Here is a 20569-nt window from a genome sequence, read left to right as displayed (position 1 = left end):
TTCTAAATTATGAACTTGTTTGTGCTGAATGTGACCTTTTTTGCTGTAGAAGTGAAGCCTAAATTTTATTTTTGATACTGCTTTTTCTCTCAAAGATGATAATCAGTCAAATTGAGGCAGTAGTGGCCAAACAAAAACTCATTCATCAAGAAACCTGTAGCCTGAAAGCACTGCTAATAATGTGAAGCATACTAGTCAGACAGCGGACTGCACTACACTCTGAAAACATTCACAATTCATATTTTGTTAATTATTGGTTAAGCATGGTAAATACAATATTATTATTAGTTGACAACAGGAAAATACCAATACATGATTTGATCAAGAATGTATTGAGCCTAGTGGGGTTAAAAATATCAACCTTTCTACCTAAACACCACTGTAGGTGATTAAGTAATGAATCCTCTGATTCATTCTGATGTACATGGCACAATCCGTTGGATAGAATGATGATGCAGTATATGATGCAAACTGACAAGTACATTCAAAAGTAAGTAAATATTTTTTAAATTGTTCTTTTGTAAAATGAAAGCTATTGTATGAAAATTCTCTTCAGTGTAGGCAAGTAATATATATGTTATACAATAATCTAATATTATAGATTTTTGAGGGTGTGATATAATTTGCTGAATGAAACTATGAATTAAAGGGGGATATTCCTGTTTATTTCATTTGATTCTACATGTAATCAAAAACAGAAAAGTAACTAAAGAACTTTGGTATATTTCATCATCATCCCACACCCTCGAGCATGATTAGTAGGAATAGCACTCTGGAAATGTTTACTGAGAGAAGTCACACCTACAGTTGTTCAGATCTTTTTGTCCACCTTCTCTCACCCGATCTCTTACATTTCGACTCCCTCGTTACACTGCCCTTATCCCTTCCTGCTCCTCTCTTTGTATCTCTGCCACCCTCTTATTATCCATGCCTTCTGGTGCTTTGCTTGCCACCATCACTTATACTGTTTCATGTAATTTTTGCTCCTGTTCAGTGTCTTCCATCCATATATTTTTTTGCCTTTCAGCCAGAAGCTCTGTGAACTCTTTAATATTTCACTTTACCATCCTGTCAAGAGCTCGGCCCCATTCTGTCTCTTTTCTAGTTCCCCTGCTTTACTCTCCTCCTCAAGTTTCAGCTCTTCCAGAAGTCCTTGTCTCTTCTCCTGTCTAATAACACGTGGTACAAGTATCAAGTATGGGCTAGTTTTGCTAACAATATGACATAAGGCTATATTAGAGCGTGCTGTATAAAAACTGTACATTTTGCCAAAAGATTTGATACCATAATCTACAGTACAAGCCATTAGCCAGAGGAAGAGAGTTGTCGCCGTATCCACAGAGGATGGTGGAGTATTCAAATGAAGAAAAATGAAGTTTAAATTAACCTTATAATGTTGAATAAAATAACCTGATGACTTTCAAGTATTGGTCAATAGTCCTTTGGGATTGTACCAGCATTTAAAAAGTGCAGTATTTCTCATATTGAATGTTGCTCCTTTTTGTATTAGGCCATGGACATCAGGGAGCATCTGTCCCAGTATCAATATACTGATCGAGTCTTTGCAGTGAACTTATTTCACTCATGTTTTATACCCCCAAATTATTAATAATAAGAATAATAATAGAAAATAAAACATTTTTAAAATTAAGATTTTCAACCCTGATTTCCTTTACCATTTAATAAGCAGTACTAGTAGTATAGTACTACTATATAGTTTTTGCAGCGTTATACAATACACTTTCACAAACCATACTCAATACACATACATTTTCAAACATCTCACCTTTGCACCTTGTTTTCTTTGCACGTCCCTTTTACCAACATTCCTTTGTGGCCCTGCTGTTTACTGCATTCACTCTGAACCTGTCAATTAGTAACTGATTTACTCACTGGGTGCGTTGGCAGTAGTATAGCTTACACTGTTACTCCACTGTTTATTTAGTGTTTGCCACCACCACTTACACTGTTTCATGTAATTTTTGCTCCTGTTCAGTGTCTTCCATCCATATATTTTTTTGCCTTTCAGCCAGAAGCCAGTGAACTCTTTAATATTTCCATCCTTTTTTTTGTTGTTTTTTTGTGTATTGGCAAGTAGTCTTTTGTTGACCCAAAACAGCAAATAGCTAAAGCTCTCACTAAGTGCCCGATCTCCCTTTGGTGTTGTGGCGGGAGATGTGACATATAATCTACAGAAAGAATGTGCTTGTGGAATGTGACCAGTAAAAACTACACAGTTCTTCACACGTGAAGGGGAAAGGAGGACTTCTATATGACCAAGTCTCATTGTCACAAATTGCAAGGTCCCTCTAGTTTCTTAGTTTTCAAGTCAGTAAATCTGCAGAATAATTAAGCTTTTTCGAACTTTCTGAAAATGTGGATTCCTGTGCAAGTTGTTTCTCAGATTTGCTCTTTATTAGTTCCTTTTTTGCTCTTTGAAGTATGCCTCCATAAAATATTTTCAGTCCCAGTAGGTTGGACTAACCACTGTTACTAATATTGTGTTTACTGGGGAAGAAAATCTCCTTGGTGCCTGTGTATTTTCAGTAAGTAAAAGGACTTCCATTTTGAGGAAGAGGGGTTAAATCCACTGGGGTTTTTTTTTTTGGACTGGAAGCAGTTTTATTGGCTAACAGTAGGCGTGGTTTGCAGCTCTGACAAACACACATTACCTCAGACAGGTAATAATAGCATTCAAGGAGGGAGAGCAGAGGAAGACAAGGAAAGAACACATGCAGGACAATACCTTTTGGATTTTTCACAACATGCCAGCCTCCAATTACTGCTCAACGTAGCATGTGAATTCACCTCTGCGTTACATTCAGGGTTCCCAGATGGGAAGCTGCGTGAGCCAGTACAGTGGGTAAGCCCCTTTCTTTCATTCACTTCTGTTAATACCTGTGACCATGCATCCAGGCAATTTGAAGTCGTGTTGACTTAGTGGGAGGGGAGCTCTCTGAGATTATGCAATTTGTTTTTTGGATTGTGATGGTTCATGTCCTGAAGCAAGTGTCTGAGAAACAGTGAAATGCACTGAGGTAGCCTCATGCCGCCTCAACAAGTCAGGTCCTGACATTGAAACATGTCGCAGACATAAAGGTATTTTTTTTCTGCGTTGAGGTTCCTCTCGAGGTGTGCATCCACTGGATTTTTTCTTCCTACAGGATTATATACTAGAGATTGTCACTGTGATTTGGTGCTCTTTTAGTCACTCTTATACCTGACAGTCATTATAATGATAATTTTAGGGGGTTTTTTTTCAGTAGGATTATGTACATTATTCATGTGTTAGGTATAGTAAGTGCAGTAATGGTATCTATTCATGAAGGGAACCAGGAAGATAAGAAGAGGAAACTGAGCTAACATACAAGTCAGACCACTGGCAGATCCTGTAATTCCATCGTTTCACACTGTATTGTTTGATATGCTGTTGAGTTTGTAAGTACACTCAGTCTTTGATTCCTGTATCTTTTCACAGTTTAGTTTGTAGTTGTTTTCTAGTCGGCTCGCAACACAGCGATGGACCTTTTAAATCAACTGTCTGCTGCTGGCAAGCACTAAAGTAATAAACCGACAACTTGGAGGCTGTTGATCGGCTCTCTTTAAAAGAGGCACAGAGGGCTTATGACAGCTCATAAACATGTCAGATCTGATGCCTTCCTCAGTCACAGAGCCCCGAGATAGAGACAGATACATGAGCAACTGGGTGTTTTTCTTCAAGTGCTGACTTTTCTATCACGTCATGGCCAAAATATTGCAATATTCCTTTTAAAGAACCACCCTTGTCTCCCTAAGCAATTCCAGAAAAAATGAGCTGTAAGAACATAATACAGCACATTGAAACCCAAAGGGAAAGCCAACTGGGTTTCAACTATGTTTTCAACTGTTTTTTTCTGAAAATTGATAGTTATCTTTAATATGAAAGATGAAGCTGGTTTTAGTCGTGTTTAGTTCTGTTGATGATACCTCTTCCAAAGAGAGTATTGAATGGTTTCACCATTCTTTCTCAGTCTTATTATTCTTTTAGGTAAAATCATATCATTATTTGTTGATACAAATTGCGGTGAGGATTAATTTTAAGTTAATGTGGTCTCTTTTATAATCAGAATCTGGACACAAAGGAAGACTCTAGCACATGATTTTATACTGTTTATGAATAACTGGCCAGCTTGTTGTCGTGAGGTGACTTTTAGCTCATTTTATCAGAGCACTAGATGTTGTTTAAAAAGGTATTGACTGGAACAAAGCCCTCTATGAGCTCAACGGGGATTTGTGTCTATGATTACATAAAGCATTAGTCATATTAGAAGCGTGTGATATCAACATTGCAGTCTAAGGAAATTACACATCTGATTCGGGTTATTACAAACATAACTACCAACCTGCCCCATCCATGGTAATGCTTTGAACTTTTTCTGACCTTATACCTTTTTTGTTTTTGTTTTACTCAGTTCTTTACTGCTTCAGTTTTTCTTTGTGTTATTATTTAACAGAATGATGGAAAGGATAAATAGATAAAAAAAAAAAATGATTGAGGCTCATAACAGCAAGAATAATAAAACATGGCACCCAAAAGTGTATCTCAGATTCACAACAGATATCAGGGCCCTGCCACTTCCTTATTATGCAGATAACAGGTATTTTGTGTTTTACAATCGGGGGGGGGGGGTAATGTCTACAGTAGTTGAGAATGTCGCCCAACCTGGCTTGTCACAAACCGTGTGGCCTGAGGGTGTAACATCCCACATGGGTCCCATTGAAAAACTGTGGCTGAATTGCTTATCAGATCAGAGGTCAGTAACCAAGTCGTTTGAGTATGGTATTTACTTTGATCAAAGTGGGAGACTGATCCAAGATGGCTCTCAATGAAACACCACCTGTTCAATGTATTCACCATAGAGCTGAGAGACACAGTTACTCAGGCAACTGGGGGGGGAGATCTGGTTGTTTCTTGATGCATTTAACTTGAAGTAAAATGCTTTGTGGATGAAAATGTTTGTGTGTGTGCTCGGCTGCAGCTACTTCAACCAAATTTTGTGGATAAGTTTTGCTTTCTTCTCGTTACTCTTCTGCATCTATTGCATCATTTAGGCTTATTCTGTGTAATTGTTTTGTGATGAAAGGTTGCTATTGGTTGCTTAACAGTTCTTAGGGAACCAATGTTTGAATTTGTATCTGTATCAAAGTCATTTATAGGATTACAGTATACAATAACACTAAGTTGTTTGAATTAAAGTATTGGGCATTGTAATTTAAGAAGAACAGAAGAAAGATACTTGCATCATTATCATACGGAAATCACATAAATAATCTGACCTAAGTATGTTTGTGTATATCCAGAAATATAGGAAAATAAAACTCACTTTCAGTCCATTTTTTTTAACTGTGCTGAGGTGAATATTATTTGATTTTGGTTCATTTTTGAGAGACAGGTTGGATTTGCTACATTGGAAAGTGTCATGATTCAATTTATTGATTCAAGGAAGGTTAAGCCTTTATTGTTATATTTTCAGTCAATGGTAAAAATGACCCAAAATATTGGCAGGCCTATATATGGTGCTTCCCTCATTAAAACAAAATTGCAGTATTAATATTGGAAAAACTCCACATGCAAACTAGTTTCCTGCTGCAGTACATCAGATGTTTTCAGGAAGAATATCTTTTACAGTGCAGTAATATGTTCCCGCAGGGAATATGTGGGGCTGTCACTTCCTTAAGAAGACATGTTGTGGCAGATTGCCAGTACAACGTGAATCTGTGGCAGCAACGAACTACAGTATCCAACAAGTGTACTCGTGGCCTTCACAGGGCTCCGACACTGTGGTTGCAGTCTCAGCTCTGTCAGTGATATCACACCCAGAGTGACTGTAAGATATGGCCTAGATTCCTACTGTCCACAAGTCAGATGAGCCGCTGTCACTACAATATAAAGATATGGCCTCCTTGGAGAGTATGTGTTCACCTGATGTACTGCTGTATTTTTAAGCTTTGTGTGCCACGAGGCAACAAAGCTTTGATTTAAAAAAAATCCGTTAATGGTCACATTTAAGTCTGCCACCTTGTCATCACACCCTTTCATCAGTCTGCTGTGGCAGATTTAAATGAAATTCGTCTCACCTCCATCAACGCCTCATGTCTCAGCCTCCTACTGTCACAGAGGGATCTTCATAACTTATTATCACGCGCCATTGTGACCATTGTGATTGCCTTTTTTGCCCTCAGACAATACACTGTATGTGTTGTTGCATTTGAACACAGCAGCCTTCAACAGCCCCCCACTTTCAACTGCGCTGTCTCCAGTTCATCACTTTATGAGAAAGATGAAGCTGATGAAGTGATACGAACATTAATTTGAAAAGCTGAAAAAATGCTTATGCTTTTTTTAATATGCTGTGATCTTAGATACAATTATTTGTCATGGACAAAATGAACAATGACAGATGGAAGCTCTTATGAAAAAAAAAAAAAGCAGCTTGCTGATCTTCTATAAACACTACAATCGTTGCAATAAAGCTCACTATTGTCATCCTGCTTCTTTTCTGACTCGTTCTGCAGATATTGACCTGCAGAATTAAACCTAAGATTATTAAACTCAATCAAAGTAGTGGGTAAAATAGCAAGAAGGAAATATAAGTGCCTTAGTGGATATGGAGCAGCGATTCCACATTTTCATAACTAAACGGGCCATGTCTCTCTCTCTCTCATGTGCAGCCAGGCACCGGTCAGTGCCAGCAGTGCCAGGGATCGGGAGCTGCTCAGTGCCACCTGTCCAAGTGCCAGAGTGAATCTGGGGCTGGTGCTCGGGGAGGGCGAAGAGAGCCATGCCAGCCCGGCTGCGTCTCCAGCTCCAGCCAGCGAGGGCAGCGCCAGCCTCGGAGAACCAGAGGAAGACGGCAATCACTCCCATCACTCCCACTCTCCTGCCTCCAGCCAATGCAGTGCCACATACAGCAACCTGGGTAAGCGCGACACATGCAGGATTAGTGTGTGTGTGTGTGTGTGTGTGTGTGTGTGTGTGTGTGTGTGTGTGTGTGTGTGTGTGTGTGTGTGTGTGTGTGTGTGTGTGTGTGTGTGTGTGTGTGTGTGTGTGTGTGAGAAATGGGGGGGGTGCAAATAAGCTGCTGATTGCGCACCACAGTACCCCAGAGCAAAAAAAAACTACACATGGTTTAGTTTCAAAGCAAATGATATTTTGTCCGATTTGCATCTGGTTTGTTGAGGCAATGCAATGTTTCTTACAATGTTTTGTAAGAAACCAGCAGGAATATCCATCCTCTCTTTAGCGTCTGCACCTTCACCTCACTCCTACTTTTTAACTGTCTGGTTTCACTTTTCTTTCAGCATCAGCACACCTCCATATGTGACAAGTCCTAATTTATTCCCTGCTAAAAACAGCTGGAGCTTTAAAATTCTCAACACATCGTGTTATCCACAGTCTGCAACTTGGAATCTAGATTAGTTTGAAGTCATTTATTTCTGCTGTTTCTGTTGAGCAAGGGCTAAATCTCGACAGAGCCATTTGCTTCTGTGTGTTTGTTGGCAGCAGAAAAGTTACAGAGAGTGGATCACTCGTATAAATCAACTGATCATTGGCCTAATTTTCCTGATCTTTGTGTTCCTCTCTCTCTCAGTACCTTTGTCTCTTTCTCTTGTTGTTATTCTGAATACCATATATGTGATGTGATGAAGGTGCATTTACCATCATTCAAGCTTTTCTCCTGATAGAAATATAATATATGAGAGCTCTAAAAATTCCTAATTTTGGGGGTTTGACACTGAAATCTTCGATGTTTAGTTAGAAAATGGTATTAAAAGTCCACAGCTGAATTATTAACTCGTAATTCAATTACCCAACTCATTTTAAATTTTTACTTGTAGTAGACAATTTTTTTTATTAAAAACAGCTTCCTGGAATATGTCATCTCTTTTAACCCGACCTTTCCAGTTGAATTGGACAAAATGAGGGAGGTCAGAAGATCAGACACATACAGGGTTAGTTTGAAAAATAGAAATAAACAAATAGGAGTGTTATAATTCTGTACTTCTCTTTTTCCCTGGACATCATTTGAAGTTTAAGGAATTGTTTAGAAATAACTGAGAAAAGGTCTTATTTGCTTTAAGGTTTCAGTATTGTTAAACAGAGCTGTGTCTTCATCACTTCTGTTATTCTACATAGATACAGTACGACGAGGATTCCAGTTTTGAACAACGTTATTTCAAGTAGTTAAAACGGAACAGGACAGCAGTGAGCAAATGTATTTTCATGTATGTATGTATGTATTTATCTATTCATTTATTTATATTTATAAATACCCCCTATAATTCATAGCAGGCCGCCAAATTGTACTCCCCTTCTACCAGTGATGATAACTTGTCTGTGGCCATTTCATCACTAGACTCTGTCAGCAGCTCAGTGTTACAGGTTTGGTGGTGGTCGATCGAGGGGAGAGAGAGAGGGGTGGGCTCAGCTGTCAAACAAAGATGGCCACTTAAAAGGTGAAGTGTGGGAACGGATCTCGCTTTGATCGAGCAGCGTGTGAGAGAAAAAGAAGAAGTAACACTGGGATTTGGAGTGTGGCTTTGCGGAGCAGATAAACCACTGATGTGCTTCACTGTGTGTGTCTGTGATGGCTAAAAGGTGTGTCTTGTTTAAGGATGCATCAGAGGCAAGTGTGTGTGTGTGTGTGTGTGTGTGTGTGTGTGTGTCTGTGTGGGTGTCTGTCTGTCTGTCTGTCTGTCTGTCTGTCTGTCTGTCTGTCTGTGTGTGTGTGTGTGTGTGTGTGTGTGTGTGTGTGTGTGTGTGTGTGTGTGTGTGTGTGTGTGTGTGTGTGTGTGTGTGTGTGTGTGTGTGTGATGCACACTGACTCTGGATGGAAATATTGTGAATGTGCTAAAAGCTCCCTGGATGATGCATGATGAGCTGCCTGCAGCCTAATTCCACACACTGCTAATGAGGAACGAGGCAGCAGTGTTTGTGTGTTTGCCTTGCTTCAAACATTGTACGATATAACACTTTTGTCAGGGTGTGTGGGTGTGAGTGTGTGTGTGTGTGTGTGTGTGTGTGTGTGTGTGTTGCCTTAAAAATGAACACAGTTGAACGCGATGCCTATTTTTAATTTCCCGCATCTATCTCATCGTTTCGACTTGTCCAGATTTTAGAATACATCTTCTCTCTCTGCTGCTGTTCACTTATGCCTGCAGATAAATTCCCTGCTCACACATTTTAGTGGAGAGTCACATTCTGTGAGTGCCTGCCCCCCCCCCTCTCTCTCTCTCCCTCTCTCTCTCACTTGTTATATATACGGTATGAACACACTTGTGTGTTAATCAGAGCAGTAGGACGCAGAGCGCTCTCTGCCTCGCTCACTGAGAGCTCTCCAGTATTGGTGGGAGCGTTGAGCCAGCCTGTTGGCACTAGCGGCTCCGTGCAGACTCTCAGGGATGGGAGCAGAGAGAAGCTGTTCCCACTCGGCCTCCCTGCGCAGCTGCCTCACTGCATTTACCTAAAAACTTGGGTACATTAGTGGAATTGAGGTAGGCTTGTTTTTCTTGTTTTTCCACCTCATCTCTCAGGATTTGTCTCGATCGACAGCTGTCTCGTCTGTGTGCTCAATATTTAATCAGGTGTCTCCTGCTCACCCCATCTCCTCTTTTGTATACTTATGTATACTCACTCTCGTGTCACTTTCACCACATGCATCCAACCCACTCCAGTGCTCTGGCTTCATTCCTCCTCAATCTACCCGCCTCCTCTATTGCCTCCTTTTGTTGAATGGGTTTTATCATGGCATAATGGCTGAACAGCAAACACTCTGCTGCGGCAACAAGTCAAGTTCCTCCATCTCCTTACAAACTAATCTGTGGATATGTGAAATATGGAATTCTTGTGATTGTTTCATTTATGCAATATATCAGTGTTAACAGCAATTGATTATTCACACGTGTATGATGTCCTTTTAATCTGAAAATGTTAAGGAAATCATTTACTGCTTCGGAGTAGCAAACAATTTTACTGCAACTGCTTCAGTGCAGTCACTTCTTGTGTGTTTTTCTATCATGATGATGTAATAATGCCAAAAGCCTGTATTGGTACCCAGGTGTGGGTGGAGGAGATGGACTTCAGTTTCACACACATCAGGTTCTGTGTTCTAGAGAAGAATTATATTTCAATCCTGAGGGATTGGTACTCTGATGTTTCACCATTATAATACTGTGTGTTAGGTAGATATGTTATTTGGCTTCAGTTACTTACCACCACTTTACCAAGACGTTTAAAAATCCCTTCATGGGGAGATTACATCATTCTGTGTAGTTATGTTAAATGGCCATTTATTTATTATACTTGTAATGGGTATTTGTTGTAATATAAATAATGGTATATATGTTACTGTGGTTAAATGTCTTTAGCAATTTTTTACCTTTATTTTTTGTATTATGTATACCTCGCTGAAACTAATGCAGTCTAATACAACTGCCATGCAATAAATCCTAACTGATTTTATAATGTTCAGTTTTTATTGAAACTGATTCAGAAAGGTGTTAATTCAACTGTGATCTATTGGAAGATGTGGTTTCTTCTGATGTTGAAGTGTTACTGTATGTAAAACAGAGGGTGGTTACTGCTGTTTAGCCTCCACTGGTCGATGTAAATCCAAAAAATTATACAAAATAATAGAAATAATGGGGGGGGGGGCGTGTTGCAGGACTGCTGTATCAGATTGCATCAGTTGAATCAGTTATGGTGTACATTTTAGTTTTTCTGCAAAGTGACAAGTCACAAACTGGGTTAGTGGTTACGTAATTAAGTTAAGTCATGTCCACGTCGCTGCAATAAAAGAAGGGAAAGAGACAGTTGACAGCCCTTCTTGGATGGATTACTGCAGATTGGTGGAGGAGCACATTAAATACGCTCGTTCCAGGGAGGAGGATTAGCAAGACTCATTTATCCCGACTGCTCTTTCTTAAGGCCTGTACTGCACTTTCTTAAGATGATGGCAGCGTGACGCACGTGAGGAGTTACTCATAGCGTTTGACAAGACTTTGTGACGAGGGGCGTTTGGACACTGCGCAGAGAAAACATTTTGTTCGAAGCAGATTCCTCTAACGTTGGGGTGGCAGCTTCGCAATCGAGATCCTCCGAGAAATCGGGGTGTTCCCCTGGTGAGTTAAAGCTGCACAGCAGGGCTGTCAGTGACCTTGTGCACCCACTCAGTTAAAATGATCAGGCTCTTTCAATCCCCACCATGCACGCTGCGTGACCCTTTTTGCTCTTTTCCATCATATCAGACACTTGTCTCTGATCCATCTGCCTCTGTGGCCCTCAACTCCAGAAGTCTAATCAACCCCTCACCCCCTCCAATTCCCTCCCACCACCATTTACCAGAAAAACAAGGTCACTCGAAGTCGCCTGCCCTCCACGCTGCCTCTTTAAGCCTCGCTGCAGACCAGGACTGCAGATTGAGTCTGGCAGCTGGATGGTCGGAGGGACGACTGGTGCCCAGCTGTCCTGCTCTCTGGCTCCAATTCTCCTCAGGGCCACCAGGGCTACCTCACGTGCTGCAGCATCACAAGCTTGTGCCTCATCTTCATGAGAGGCAGCGAGCCAATGTCGGGTAGAAACACTCTGGGGTGGAAATGAGCAGCTCCGGGGAAGCTTGTGGTCAAAATGCGGAGTGATTTGTATTCCAGGTGTCATTTCTGTCCTTTTCAGCTGTTTGGAAATCTGGTGGGATTATTGTAAACGTGTAAATCATATTTGATGTCCTGTTTTTTTTAATGTATTTTTATCAAATCCCTTTTTTCCCTCCTGAATGATTTTGTGCTCACAAGAACATAAATCAAATTATCAAAACTTGAAGGTCAAATCCCAAACTGTCATGGAAACCACAACAAGTGGCTCACATTCAGAAAGATGATGATTTAGGAACACGAGCCTGCCAGTTGTGAAAGATGTATCTGTTTGCTCCAAAGTAGCAATACAACAATTTACATTACATCCATATTATATTTAAGTTACTTTACTGCATATAAGCAGTATTTTAATGGTTGTTGTTGTTGTTTTTTTTTTTAACTTTCTGTTGAGTAGTTTGATCTATATTTGTGCCTTTTTATTTACAAGGGGTTTTTCCTATTGTTTGTAAAATCTCAACCTGCAATAACTAGTAACCGCAACTGTAAAAATAATATGTAATAGAGTAAAATTAGCAGTATTTTCCTCTGAAATTTACTAGAGTTAACTGATATAGTATCAAAAAAAAGAGAAGTTTTAGAAGTACTTTAATTGTACATATGTACTGTATTGCATTACATTTGTAAATACCATTGATTTACACACACACACACACAACTTGCCTCCGATGCATCCTTAAAAGACTTTTTCTGCTGTTTGCAGATGCCACATGCGTCACATTATCGTCACATAAATATCATATGGTGCAGTGGTTTATGCACTCTCTGAGTTTGAGTTTCAGTGATTCGTATTCACACAATAAACATGGCTTCATCTCCCCTCTTCTCCAGGTCAGTCCAGAGCCAACATGATCCCACTGAAACAACCGCGGAACATGAAAGCATCCAATGACACCTTGGCCTCTATCGACCTCGACGGCGACCAGCCGGCCCCGAAGGCCACACCACCACCACTCCCTAAGAAGACGGTACCTCCTCGCTCCAGTACCGATCCCAGCCTGGGAGGCAAAGACTCGACCCAGGGGGTCCTGAGACCTAGGGCTGAGGCTAAACCCGGGGGCACCAACCTCAGTGTGGCCAACCCTCTGTACGACTTGGACTCCACCTGGGAGACAGCCAGTCAGAGCTCCTCCCTCAGCTCCGAGCCACACCGAGCCCACAACCACGAGTGTGGCGACTCCCTGGAGAGGCCATCAGCTGCTGCCGCCACAAACAAGGGCCACCCGACAAACAGTGCGTCCTCCCTGGTTCCTCAGCCTGTACCTGCTGCACCCAGTGCCACAACCGGCAGAGAGAGGAGACCCTACCCAAGTACAGAGTCTCTGGCTGGAAGGGGTCGGACCACAGGTCGACCTTCTGGTGCTGGAGGAGGAGGAGGAGGCGGCTCCAAACCCCAGAGAGCTGCTCTGTACAGGGGCTTGGACAGCTGGGATGAGGTGGTGGGGAAGATCCGGGGTCTCCACACGGACACGCTGCGGAAGCTGTCGGCAAAGTGCGAGGACCGCTTCATGGCCGGCCAGAAGGATCACTTGAGATTTGGCACTGACAGCTGGTCCCACTTCAGGCTGACCACGGGGAAGCCCTGCTGCGAGGCCGGCGACGCTGTCTACTACACCGCCTCCTACGCCAAGGACCCACTGGTCAACTACGCCATAAAGGTGAGATGAATTTGTCATCATCTCTGTTCCGATGCACGATATGATTAACTCCACCAAGGGTTGTCTGTTTGTTAGCAGGATTACTCAAAAGAGTTCTAGGATTTTTTCTGAAGGATTCTTCACCATAGATATAGGAGGTCTGCCACCTTTAACTTACTTCAGTCTAGTTTACTTTTGTCAACACAAAATGCACCTTTCACTTTTTTGCTAATGTCCAGAAATGTAAAACAGTTGATCAGCAGGTTTAACTTGTCGATGAAGGAATCATTTTCACAATCATTTATCTGTCTCAGGAATTCTTCTTCTTCTTGTTCTTCTCTGTTCCTGCGTTTCCTGTGTGAGGGTTTGCTAGGTTTTTTCTCCTCTTTTCGTTTCGCTGTACATCAATGTAAGCTCAATATCTTTGTTTCAAGATGTTGGGACAAAACAAAATAAGCTTTTATTTTTTTACATTTTATAAGTCAACCCATGAATCCATTATGCAATGATAGAATTAGGATAGAGTCACAGACCATCTATCGTATGATTTTTGTCCCTGGCATTGAAATAATAATGTCTGAATTTTTAACAGTCTGTTTAATGTAATACTTAATACCATACATTACATCACATGTTATATTTTAAAACCCGTGAAACAGTTGCTGACAACACAAACTGAGCTAGTTTGTCCCAATCCACTGCTCACTACAGGCCCGACCTTAATAAAAGCTGCAGTTTATAATGTATGATTTCTCCAAAGTATTGCACCAAACATCTTATTTTCAGCTTCACAATAGTTTTAATTTATTATTGTGCGTTGTGTTTGTTTGTTTGTATTGCTTTGCTTTGCATTCTCCCTTATCCTCTCTCAGGGATACATTTGAAGCCTGGTGAAAGTCGTCCTCGTTAAATCCCGTTACTTTGTTTTTTTTGGTGGCAGAAATCTCATATCACTCGCTTAACGGAGGTGGAAGAATGTGTTTGTGCAAAAAGACCTCCCCTTAAAATTTGAGCCTTCAGGGCACGAACTTGTGCAATGAAACCTGTATGTGCATGCATAATTAGGTGAGGGGGGAAGATTTGTCTGCATGTGCTGCTGTGCTCGGTGCGTGTGTCGGGCAGAGCTCATTCACATTTTACGCATTATTCACAAGGTACGGAAAATCTCTGTTCTTCTCGACACTTCAAAGCTTTTCCTTCATATTAGCGGCCGGCTCAAGAGAAAGTTTTGTTTTTTCATGATGCTCATCCATAAATAAGGCGACCGGGAGCAGCAGGAGCAGCAGAACAGAAACAGGCAGAGACTTTCCAATTAAACTTTACCCAGCTCTCCGTTTTAATGTGGCCCAGTTGTGCTCCTGCCTTCCTCAGCACCACGACTGCAGTTCTGTAGAGCTGATCCTCCTGCAAATTATAATATATAATATGATTTGACATGGAGCTCCGTGTTACAGCCAGCGACACCGCTGCCTAATGAAAGTACGGCTTCTGAACAGTGCGAAGTCTACAAATACAGTGGGGTCTACAGGTCTGAGATCCTGAGTTCCCACTCTGAACCGGGCTGTTTGTCTTCAGCGATGATGAGCAGGCAGCTGCTGTAAGTCTGAGAGCCAACATGTCTAAACAAATGAAAACACACATTCCTACACAGCATTTTTGGAAGGAAATGAACCAGAGAGCACAAAGTCCCAACAAGTCATAATAAAGAGCAATGATGGTTGTGACAGTCATAAAAGACTACAAAACAGACACACACACGCACACACACGCACACACACGATGTTCAAAAAGACAAGTTTTTTATAGGATGTCCAGCAGGGCTATAGACTTTTAGATAGAGTAATGAACACCTGATAGACATGTATCGCTGCTTTCAGACATGCACTGAAGTCGCCGGACGTTTTCCTGAAATTCTGTATGTGAGAAGGCAAATTTTTCCTGCCAGCCCCCCCTTGTGAAATTTCTGGAAAATGTCAGAGTGAGCCCTTGTGAGAATAGAGAAGGGAAATCGTCATGTCCTGCCTCCTGCTGCTGCTGCCCTACCAAGAGGCCACAGAATGACCCTGAAAACCCATCTGACTCGGACAATCTCCTGCTGCCTTCGTCATATGTGAACGCAAAAACTCTGGAGAATGTCCAGACATTTTCGGAGCTTCATGTCTGACAAACAGCTTATGTGTATCAGATGCATACGAAACAACATTCAATCTGATATATTAGCTAGTAAAAATGCGGCTCACCTATAAAGAATACTGATGAAATCGCAGTAGATGACGCCATCTTTTACGAATCGTAACATTCTGGAGCTACACATTCCTTTTGATTTTGACAGTGAAATGTTTGCTTATTTGTCACTTATAAACTTCCCATTTATTTGAAGAAAAAACATGTATATTGTTCAACCAAAAGTTGTCTAATTAGTTTCATTCAGTCATACTAGAAGTTGTCTCAGGGCAATTTTCACTTTTCAATTTAATTAGTACAGCAGGTCTCGTACTTGTTACAGTTTAATTTACCGACACCCATCAACCCCCCATGAGGAAGCATTTGGCAACTCCCTTTTAAACAAGAGAGACTTTGAAGAGACTGCCACTGTGTTTTAGTAAACAGAGACAAGCTCATGACAGTCTGCACTATACAGCATATCATTAATGGCAGAAGGTTTTGAAAGAAACTGTTAGTCTGTCCCTCTGCACTGTCCGACTCTCCCTCCCTGTCTGTGCCACTCGGTGCCAAACCCTTTCATCCCTAAAGAATAAATCATTCTGTAAGTTACGGTTCTCGGCAGCTCTTCAAACATAGAATAGTGCTGAGGAAAACATGTCACAGTTCACGAACAACACCTGTTAGTAAGATTCAATATTTATTTATGGTGTAAATTACAAAGTGAGAGGTTCCTAAACTCAAAAACGAAGCTTATAATAACGTTTATGTTCTCTTCCCTTTTCTTTTTTTATCCAGATATGCCGCAGCAAAGTGAAGGAGACCCAGCAGCAGTTCTTCCACAGCCTCGCGGTGCGACAGAGCCTGGCCGTGCACTTCAACATCCAGCAGGACTGTGGACACTTCCTGGCTGACGTGCCCACGCGCCTGCTGCCCTGGGAGGAGGAGGAGGAGGAGGAAGAGGATCAGGAGGAGGAAGGGGACGAGGGGGAAGACGATGTAAAGGCGCCGAAGGAGGAGGAGGAGGAGGAGAAAGAAAACAAGAGTGAATCCAGGATGATGGACTCCAAAGCTCCTTACGGTAAATTAGATGAAACCCCGGCAGCGGGCCACATGAACACCGTCGGCCGCTTGAGGAGCCGAGTGGTGGTCATCACGCGCGAGGTGCCCTTCCAGACGGTGGCAGATTTTGTGCGTGAAGGTGTCACCCGGCACACCCATCACCCGGAGCTGTACGAGCGGCAGGTCTGTCTGCTGCTGCTCCAGCTGTGCTCGGGCCTGGAGCACATGAAGCCTTACCACGTGACCCACTGTGACCTGCGACTAGAAAACCTGCTGCTGGTCAACTGCCAACCTGGCAACACCTGGAATCTGGACTTACTGGAGCCCAACAACAACAGCAACAGCAGCAGCAGCTCAGGTGCAGCCTCTGGCGGCGCTGCGGCCGCTGCGGCCAACGCCACGTGCCCCGCCCGCCTCATCATCAGCAACTTCTCCCAGGCAAAGCAGAAGAGCGCGCTCATGGCGGCCGACCCCGGCGCGCTGCGCGACCAGTCGCGTCTGGCGCCCGAAATTGTCACGGCCACTCAGTACCGCAAGTGTGACGAGTTTCAGACTGGGATTCTCATCTACGAGATGCTGCACCAGCCCAACCCCTTCGAGGAGACGCCGGAGCTGAAGGAGAGGGAGTACACCTGGGCCGACCTGCCGCCGCTGCCAGTCAGGTCGCTCTACTCGCAGGGCCTCCAGCAGCTGGCCAGGTTACTGCTCACCGTCAACCCCTCTGAAAGGATCCGGATGTCCGAGGCGCGGGCCTGCCTGCAGTGCCTCCTCTGGGGCCCCCGCGAGGACTTGTTCCAGGCGCTGGGCTGCAGCAGCACGGGCCCCATGTCCGGGGCCACCTCCAGCCAGCGCGAGGCCACCCTGCAGAACTGGCTGGACCTGAAGCGGACGCTGATGATGATCAAGTTCGCGGAGCGCTCGCTTGACACGGCGTGCGGCGTGAGCCTGGAGGACTGGCTCTGCTGCCAGTATCTCGCGTTCGCGAGCACAGACACCCTCAGCCGGGTGGTGCACATCCTGCAGCAGCCGCAGCCACACCCTCCGTCCCAGAATCAGCCGGCGCACGCGGCACATAACCAGACACCGGCCCAGACGCATCAAGCGCACACCTTCCACCTGACTCAGTCGCAGCCACTCTGAGTTCCTCTGCCCGACTGTTACTATGGCAACACATCCACCTTTCTCCCTGTGTGGTGCCGTACCTCCGCTCATGTCAAAGAAAGTGCCAACAGTCAGCTTTGTGTCTGCAGCAGCCGCAGGACTCTCCTGGATCCATCCAGCTGGTTGTGCAATGACCGTGTTCTCCTCACGGACAAATCAGACAGCTCGCCCCAATGGTCAATCCAACAAATGAAGGGACTGTCTGACATGGTTCTCATGTCCAGTCCAAGACAAAAGTGAAACTTTGTGTCAGTCTTCTTAGCTTTTCCAAGACTAAATTGAAGAGATTTTTAGATTTTTTGACACGGTTTTCAAGGCAGCCATCCTTGTGGTTAATTCAAGACTGTGTCAAATGGAATAGAATAGGGAGATTTTATCACGTTGCACATGAATATTTGACACCCGTTTCAACCAGACTTCTGAAGACGCACCACAGTGAGAGTTTTGGATCGGAAGCTCAACCAATTATTTAGGTCTTTATCGCAAAGCGTTGAATTTTAAGCAAAAGTTCGCTGTGGAAAAGATGCAGATTAAAAAATCTTTAAGAATAAAAGGAGAAATGAAGGGAGACCATTCGAGATGAAGGGAGAAATTCAAAATGAACTTTCTGAACATAGATTTGTTCTTGGAAATCAAATCAGGGCGAGATTTTATTCTTATTAGGATTGACGCAAAAGTGAAATATGTTTTTTTTCCCCACTGATGCCAAAGATCAACCACAAACGACCAATTTTAGGTTTGACATAGAATTTAAAGATACCTTTACAATTTCTTTTGCCAGAGAGGTTAAATTCAGTTCATCACAAACTACATTAAGATACGGTTTTAACAGTAACTCCTGTGAGCGCGGCTGAGACTCAATTTAGAGCTGTTACATTTGACACTTTGTGATTTGAAAAAAATTCAAAAGCCAATCAGCTGTTTAGTTTAACAGTCATTCTGTCCTGTATCCTACCGTACGTTGCACTTGTGAATAGGGCTGCGGTCGAGGTAGGTGACGAACACTGAGCTAATTTCGAACAAGGTTCAGACACTCTGGAGTGAAAATGACACTCAACTGTCTGTTCGCTCAGCTTCTCGTTGGAGCACGTGCAATTCTCATCTTCGCCCTGTCGCTTCCTTCCGGATGGAAACGGCCTACGGACATATTTTTATGACATAATGCAGTTAATCCTCTCCCCTTAGTTAGTTTTGTGGCACATAAACTGATTCATTTCAGTTCAAATCCCGCAGCGCTAAAGTGAATTTCAGTGTCAAGTTCTTCCTGCGGCGGACGGGAGTTGTGTTGTTTTTTTGTCAAGTTGTTTTCCGAACGGTTCTGTGTTACAGATGACATTTGCACATTGGGTCTGAACGTGGGTGCTCCTCGATGGAGACCGAACACATGATGAGGATGATGATGCAGGAGAGACTTGAGTAAAGTTCCCGTGAATTTGATGAGCTGGCTATGATTTGTTTTGCAGTGTGTGGAATGTAAAAGTTGTTTTTTATTTGTTTGTTTGGTTTTGCCTGGACCGAAACAGACACGTGGACCTGTTCTCACCCGCTTCTGAACACACTGATCTTCCACTTTGTGAACCACTTTGTTTCACGCAGAAACTCTTCGCTTAATCGTCGACCACGGCAGAGGAACTGCTCAACCACTGAGACGTCCATTCCTCCCACCTCGCACGACCCCCCGTCCCCCGTCCTCTCGCAGCTCTCCGGCAGCTGGATCCTGCGTCGACACTCCGCCGCTCGTCGCTCCGCACATCTGCTTCGCTTTGAAACGAAATGAGCTCTGTGCTATTGATCAAGTCGCAGCCAGCCATGAGTCGGTGGGAAGCCGCACGTGTGCACAATGCCTCAGCATCTCCATAGAAACAAGAAAGACATATTTTGAGTTTGGTGCACATGGGTTTATTTGTGGTTATGATGCATCTTTAACTCCGAAACTATTCTCTCCATTGCTTTTGTGCACTGTTCCCTTCATATCCACCCAGACGGACAATGTTTCTCAAACGGACACACGCCAAAAAAATTGCTTTGCATCTACAAGTTTACTTCGTTTTTGTTGTTGTTGTTGTTGTTGTTGTTTTTTTCATATCCAAAAACTGCAGCAGTTCCTCTTCTCACTGAGGTGAAAAATGTACTTGAGGGATCAGGATCCTGTTTGTTGTACAGTATGAGACTCGACGGTCCACGGAGTGAAAATGAGACAAGGCAGGTGTGTGAGCTTGTTGCTGCGTTCAAGTACTGAGGAATGTGTGCGGACAGCACTGGTGGCTGTCCTTGTATTTAGAGATTTTAAGCCTTTATATATTATATATATATAGTATAAATATATATAAATAAACATAACCTTTATCTATTTTAATCCACACACTATTTTGTCAAAGTACAGAGCACCTGCATTTCCTGTCATTTTTCCTTCGGCCTCGCTCGTTTTGTGGGGAAGAGGCGGGCGAGAAGTCCTAAACGGAGGGTGGATGAAAAAAGAGCTCACTCTTCAGTTGCATCAATATACAGAACAATGTACAGTATTTTTACCCCTCTTGTAAAAAGCTTAGGAGATGAACCACTTCGAAAAGAGGCTGAAGGATGTATTTTTTTTGTTTTACGTTACATAAAAACCCACCATTCACCAACCGCGAGGCCGACGGCAGATACTTTGCGTCTCGTGTGTTTTTTTCTTTTTGTCTCTTCGCTCTGGTGTTTCTCTCTGCATTGTTAATTGCCACTGAACAGAAAGAAGAAAAAAAACAGAGGCTCCCCGAGGCTTTCTATGAACATGTGTACAGTGCGTCTCCTGGCCTACCGCCGTTTATTGTTGATCACGTTAACCAACAGTAACGGAACAATAAATATATGTTTTTATA

The 20569-nt window shown here is 42.9% G+C and overlaps 1 protein-coding gene across 4 annotated transcripts in view; it reads left to right on the top strand.

Moving 5' to 3' along the window:
• peak1 (pseudopodium-enriched atypical kinase 1) overlaps positions 1-20569 on the top strand; it is a 95814-nt gene extending 75245 nt beyond the window's left edge. For all 4 annotated transcript variants that reach the window (XM_035643456.2, XM_035643459.2, XM_035643457.2 and 1 more), the window contains 3 exons: positions 6712-6959; positions 12520-13346; positions 16287-20569. In XM_035643456.2, coding sequence (XP_035499349.2) covers positions 6712-6959; positions 12520-13346; positions 16287-17690 — 2479 coding nt within the window. In that variant the 3' untranslated portion in view covers positions 17691-20569. The remainder of the gene's footprint in view (positions 1-6711; positions 6960-12519; positions 13347-16286) is intronic.

The sequence above is a fragment of the Scophthalmus maximus genome, chromosome 7 (assembly GCF_022379125.1).
Source record: "Scophthalmus maximus strain ysfricsl-2021 chromosome 7, ASM2237912v1, whole genome shotgun sequence".
NCBI lineage: Eukaryota > Metazoa > Chordata > Actinopteri > Pleuronectiformes > Scophthalmidae > Scophthalmus > Scophthalmus maximus.
The sequence above is the reverse complement of the archived record's forward strand: the minus strand, read 5'-3'. Positions and strand labels throughout refer to the sequence as shown.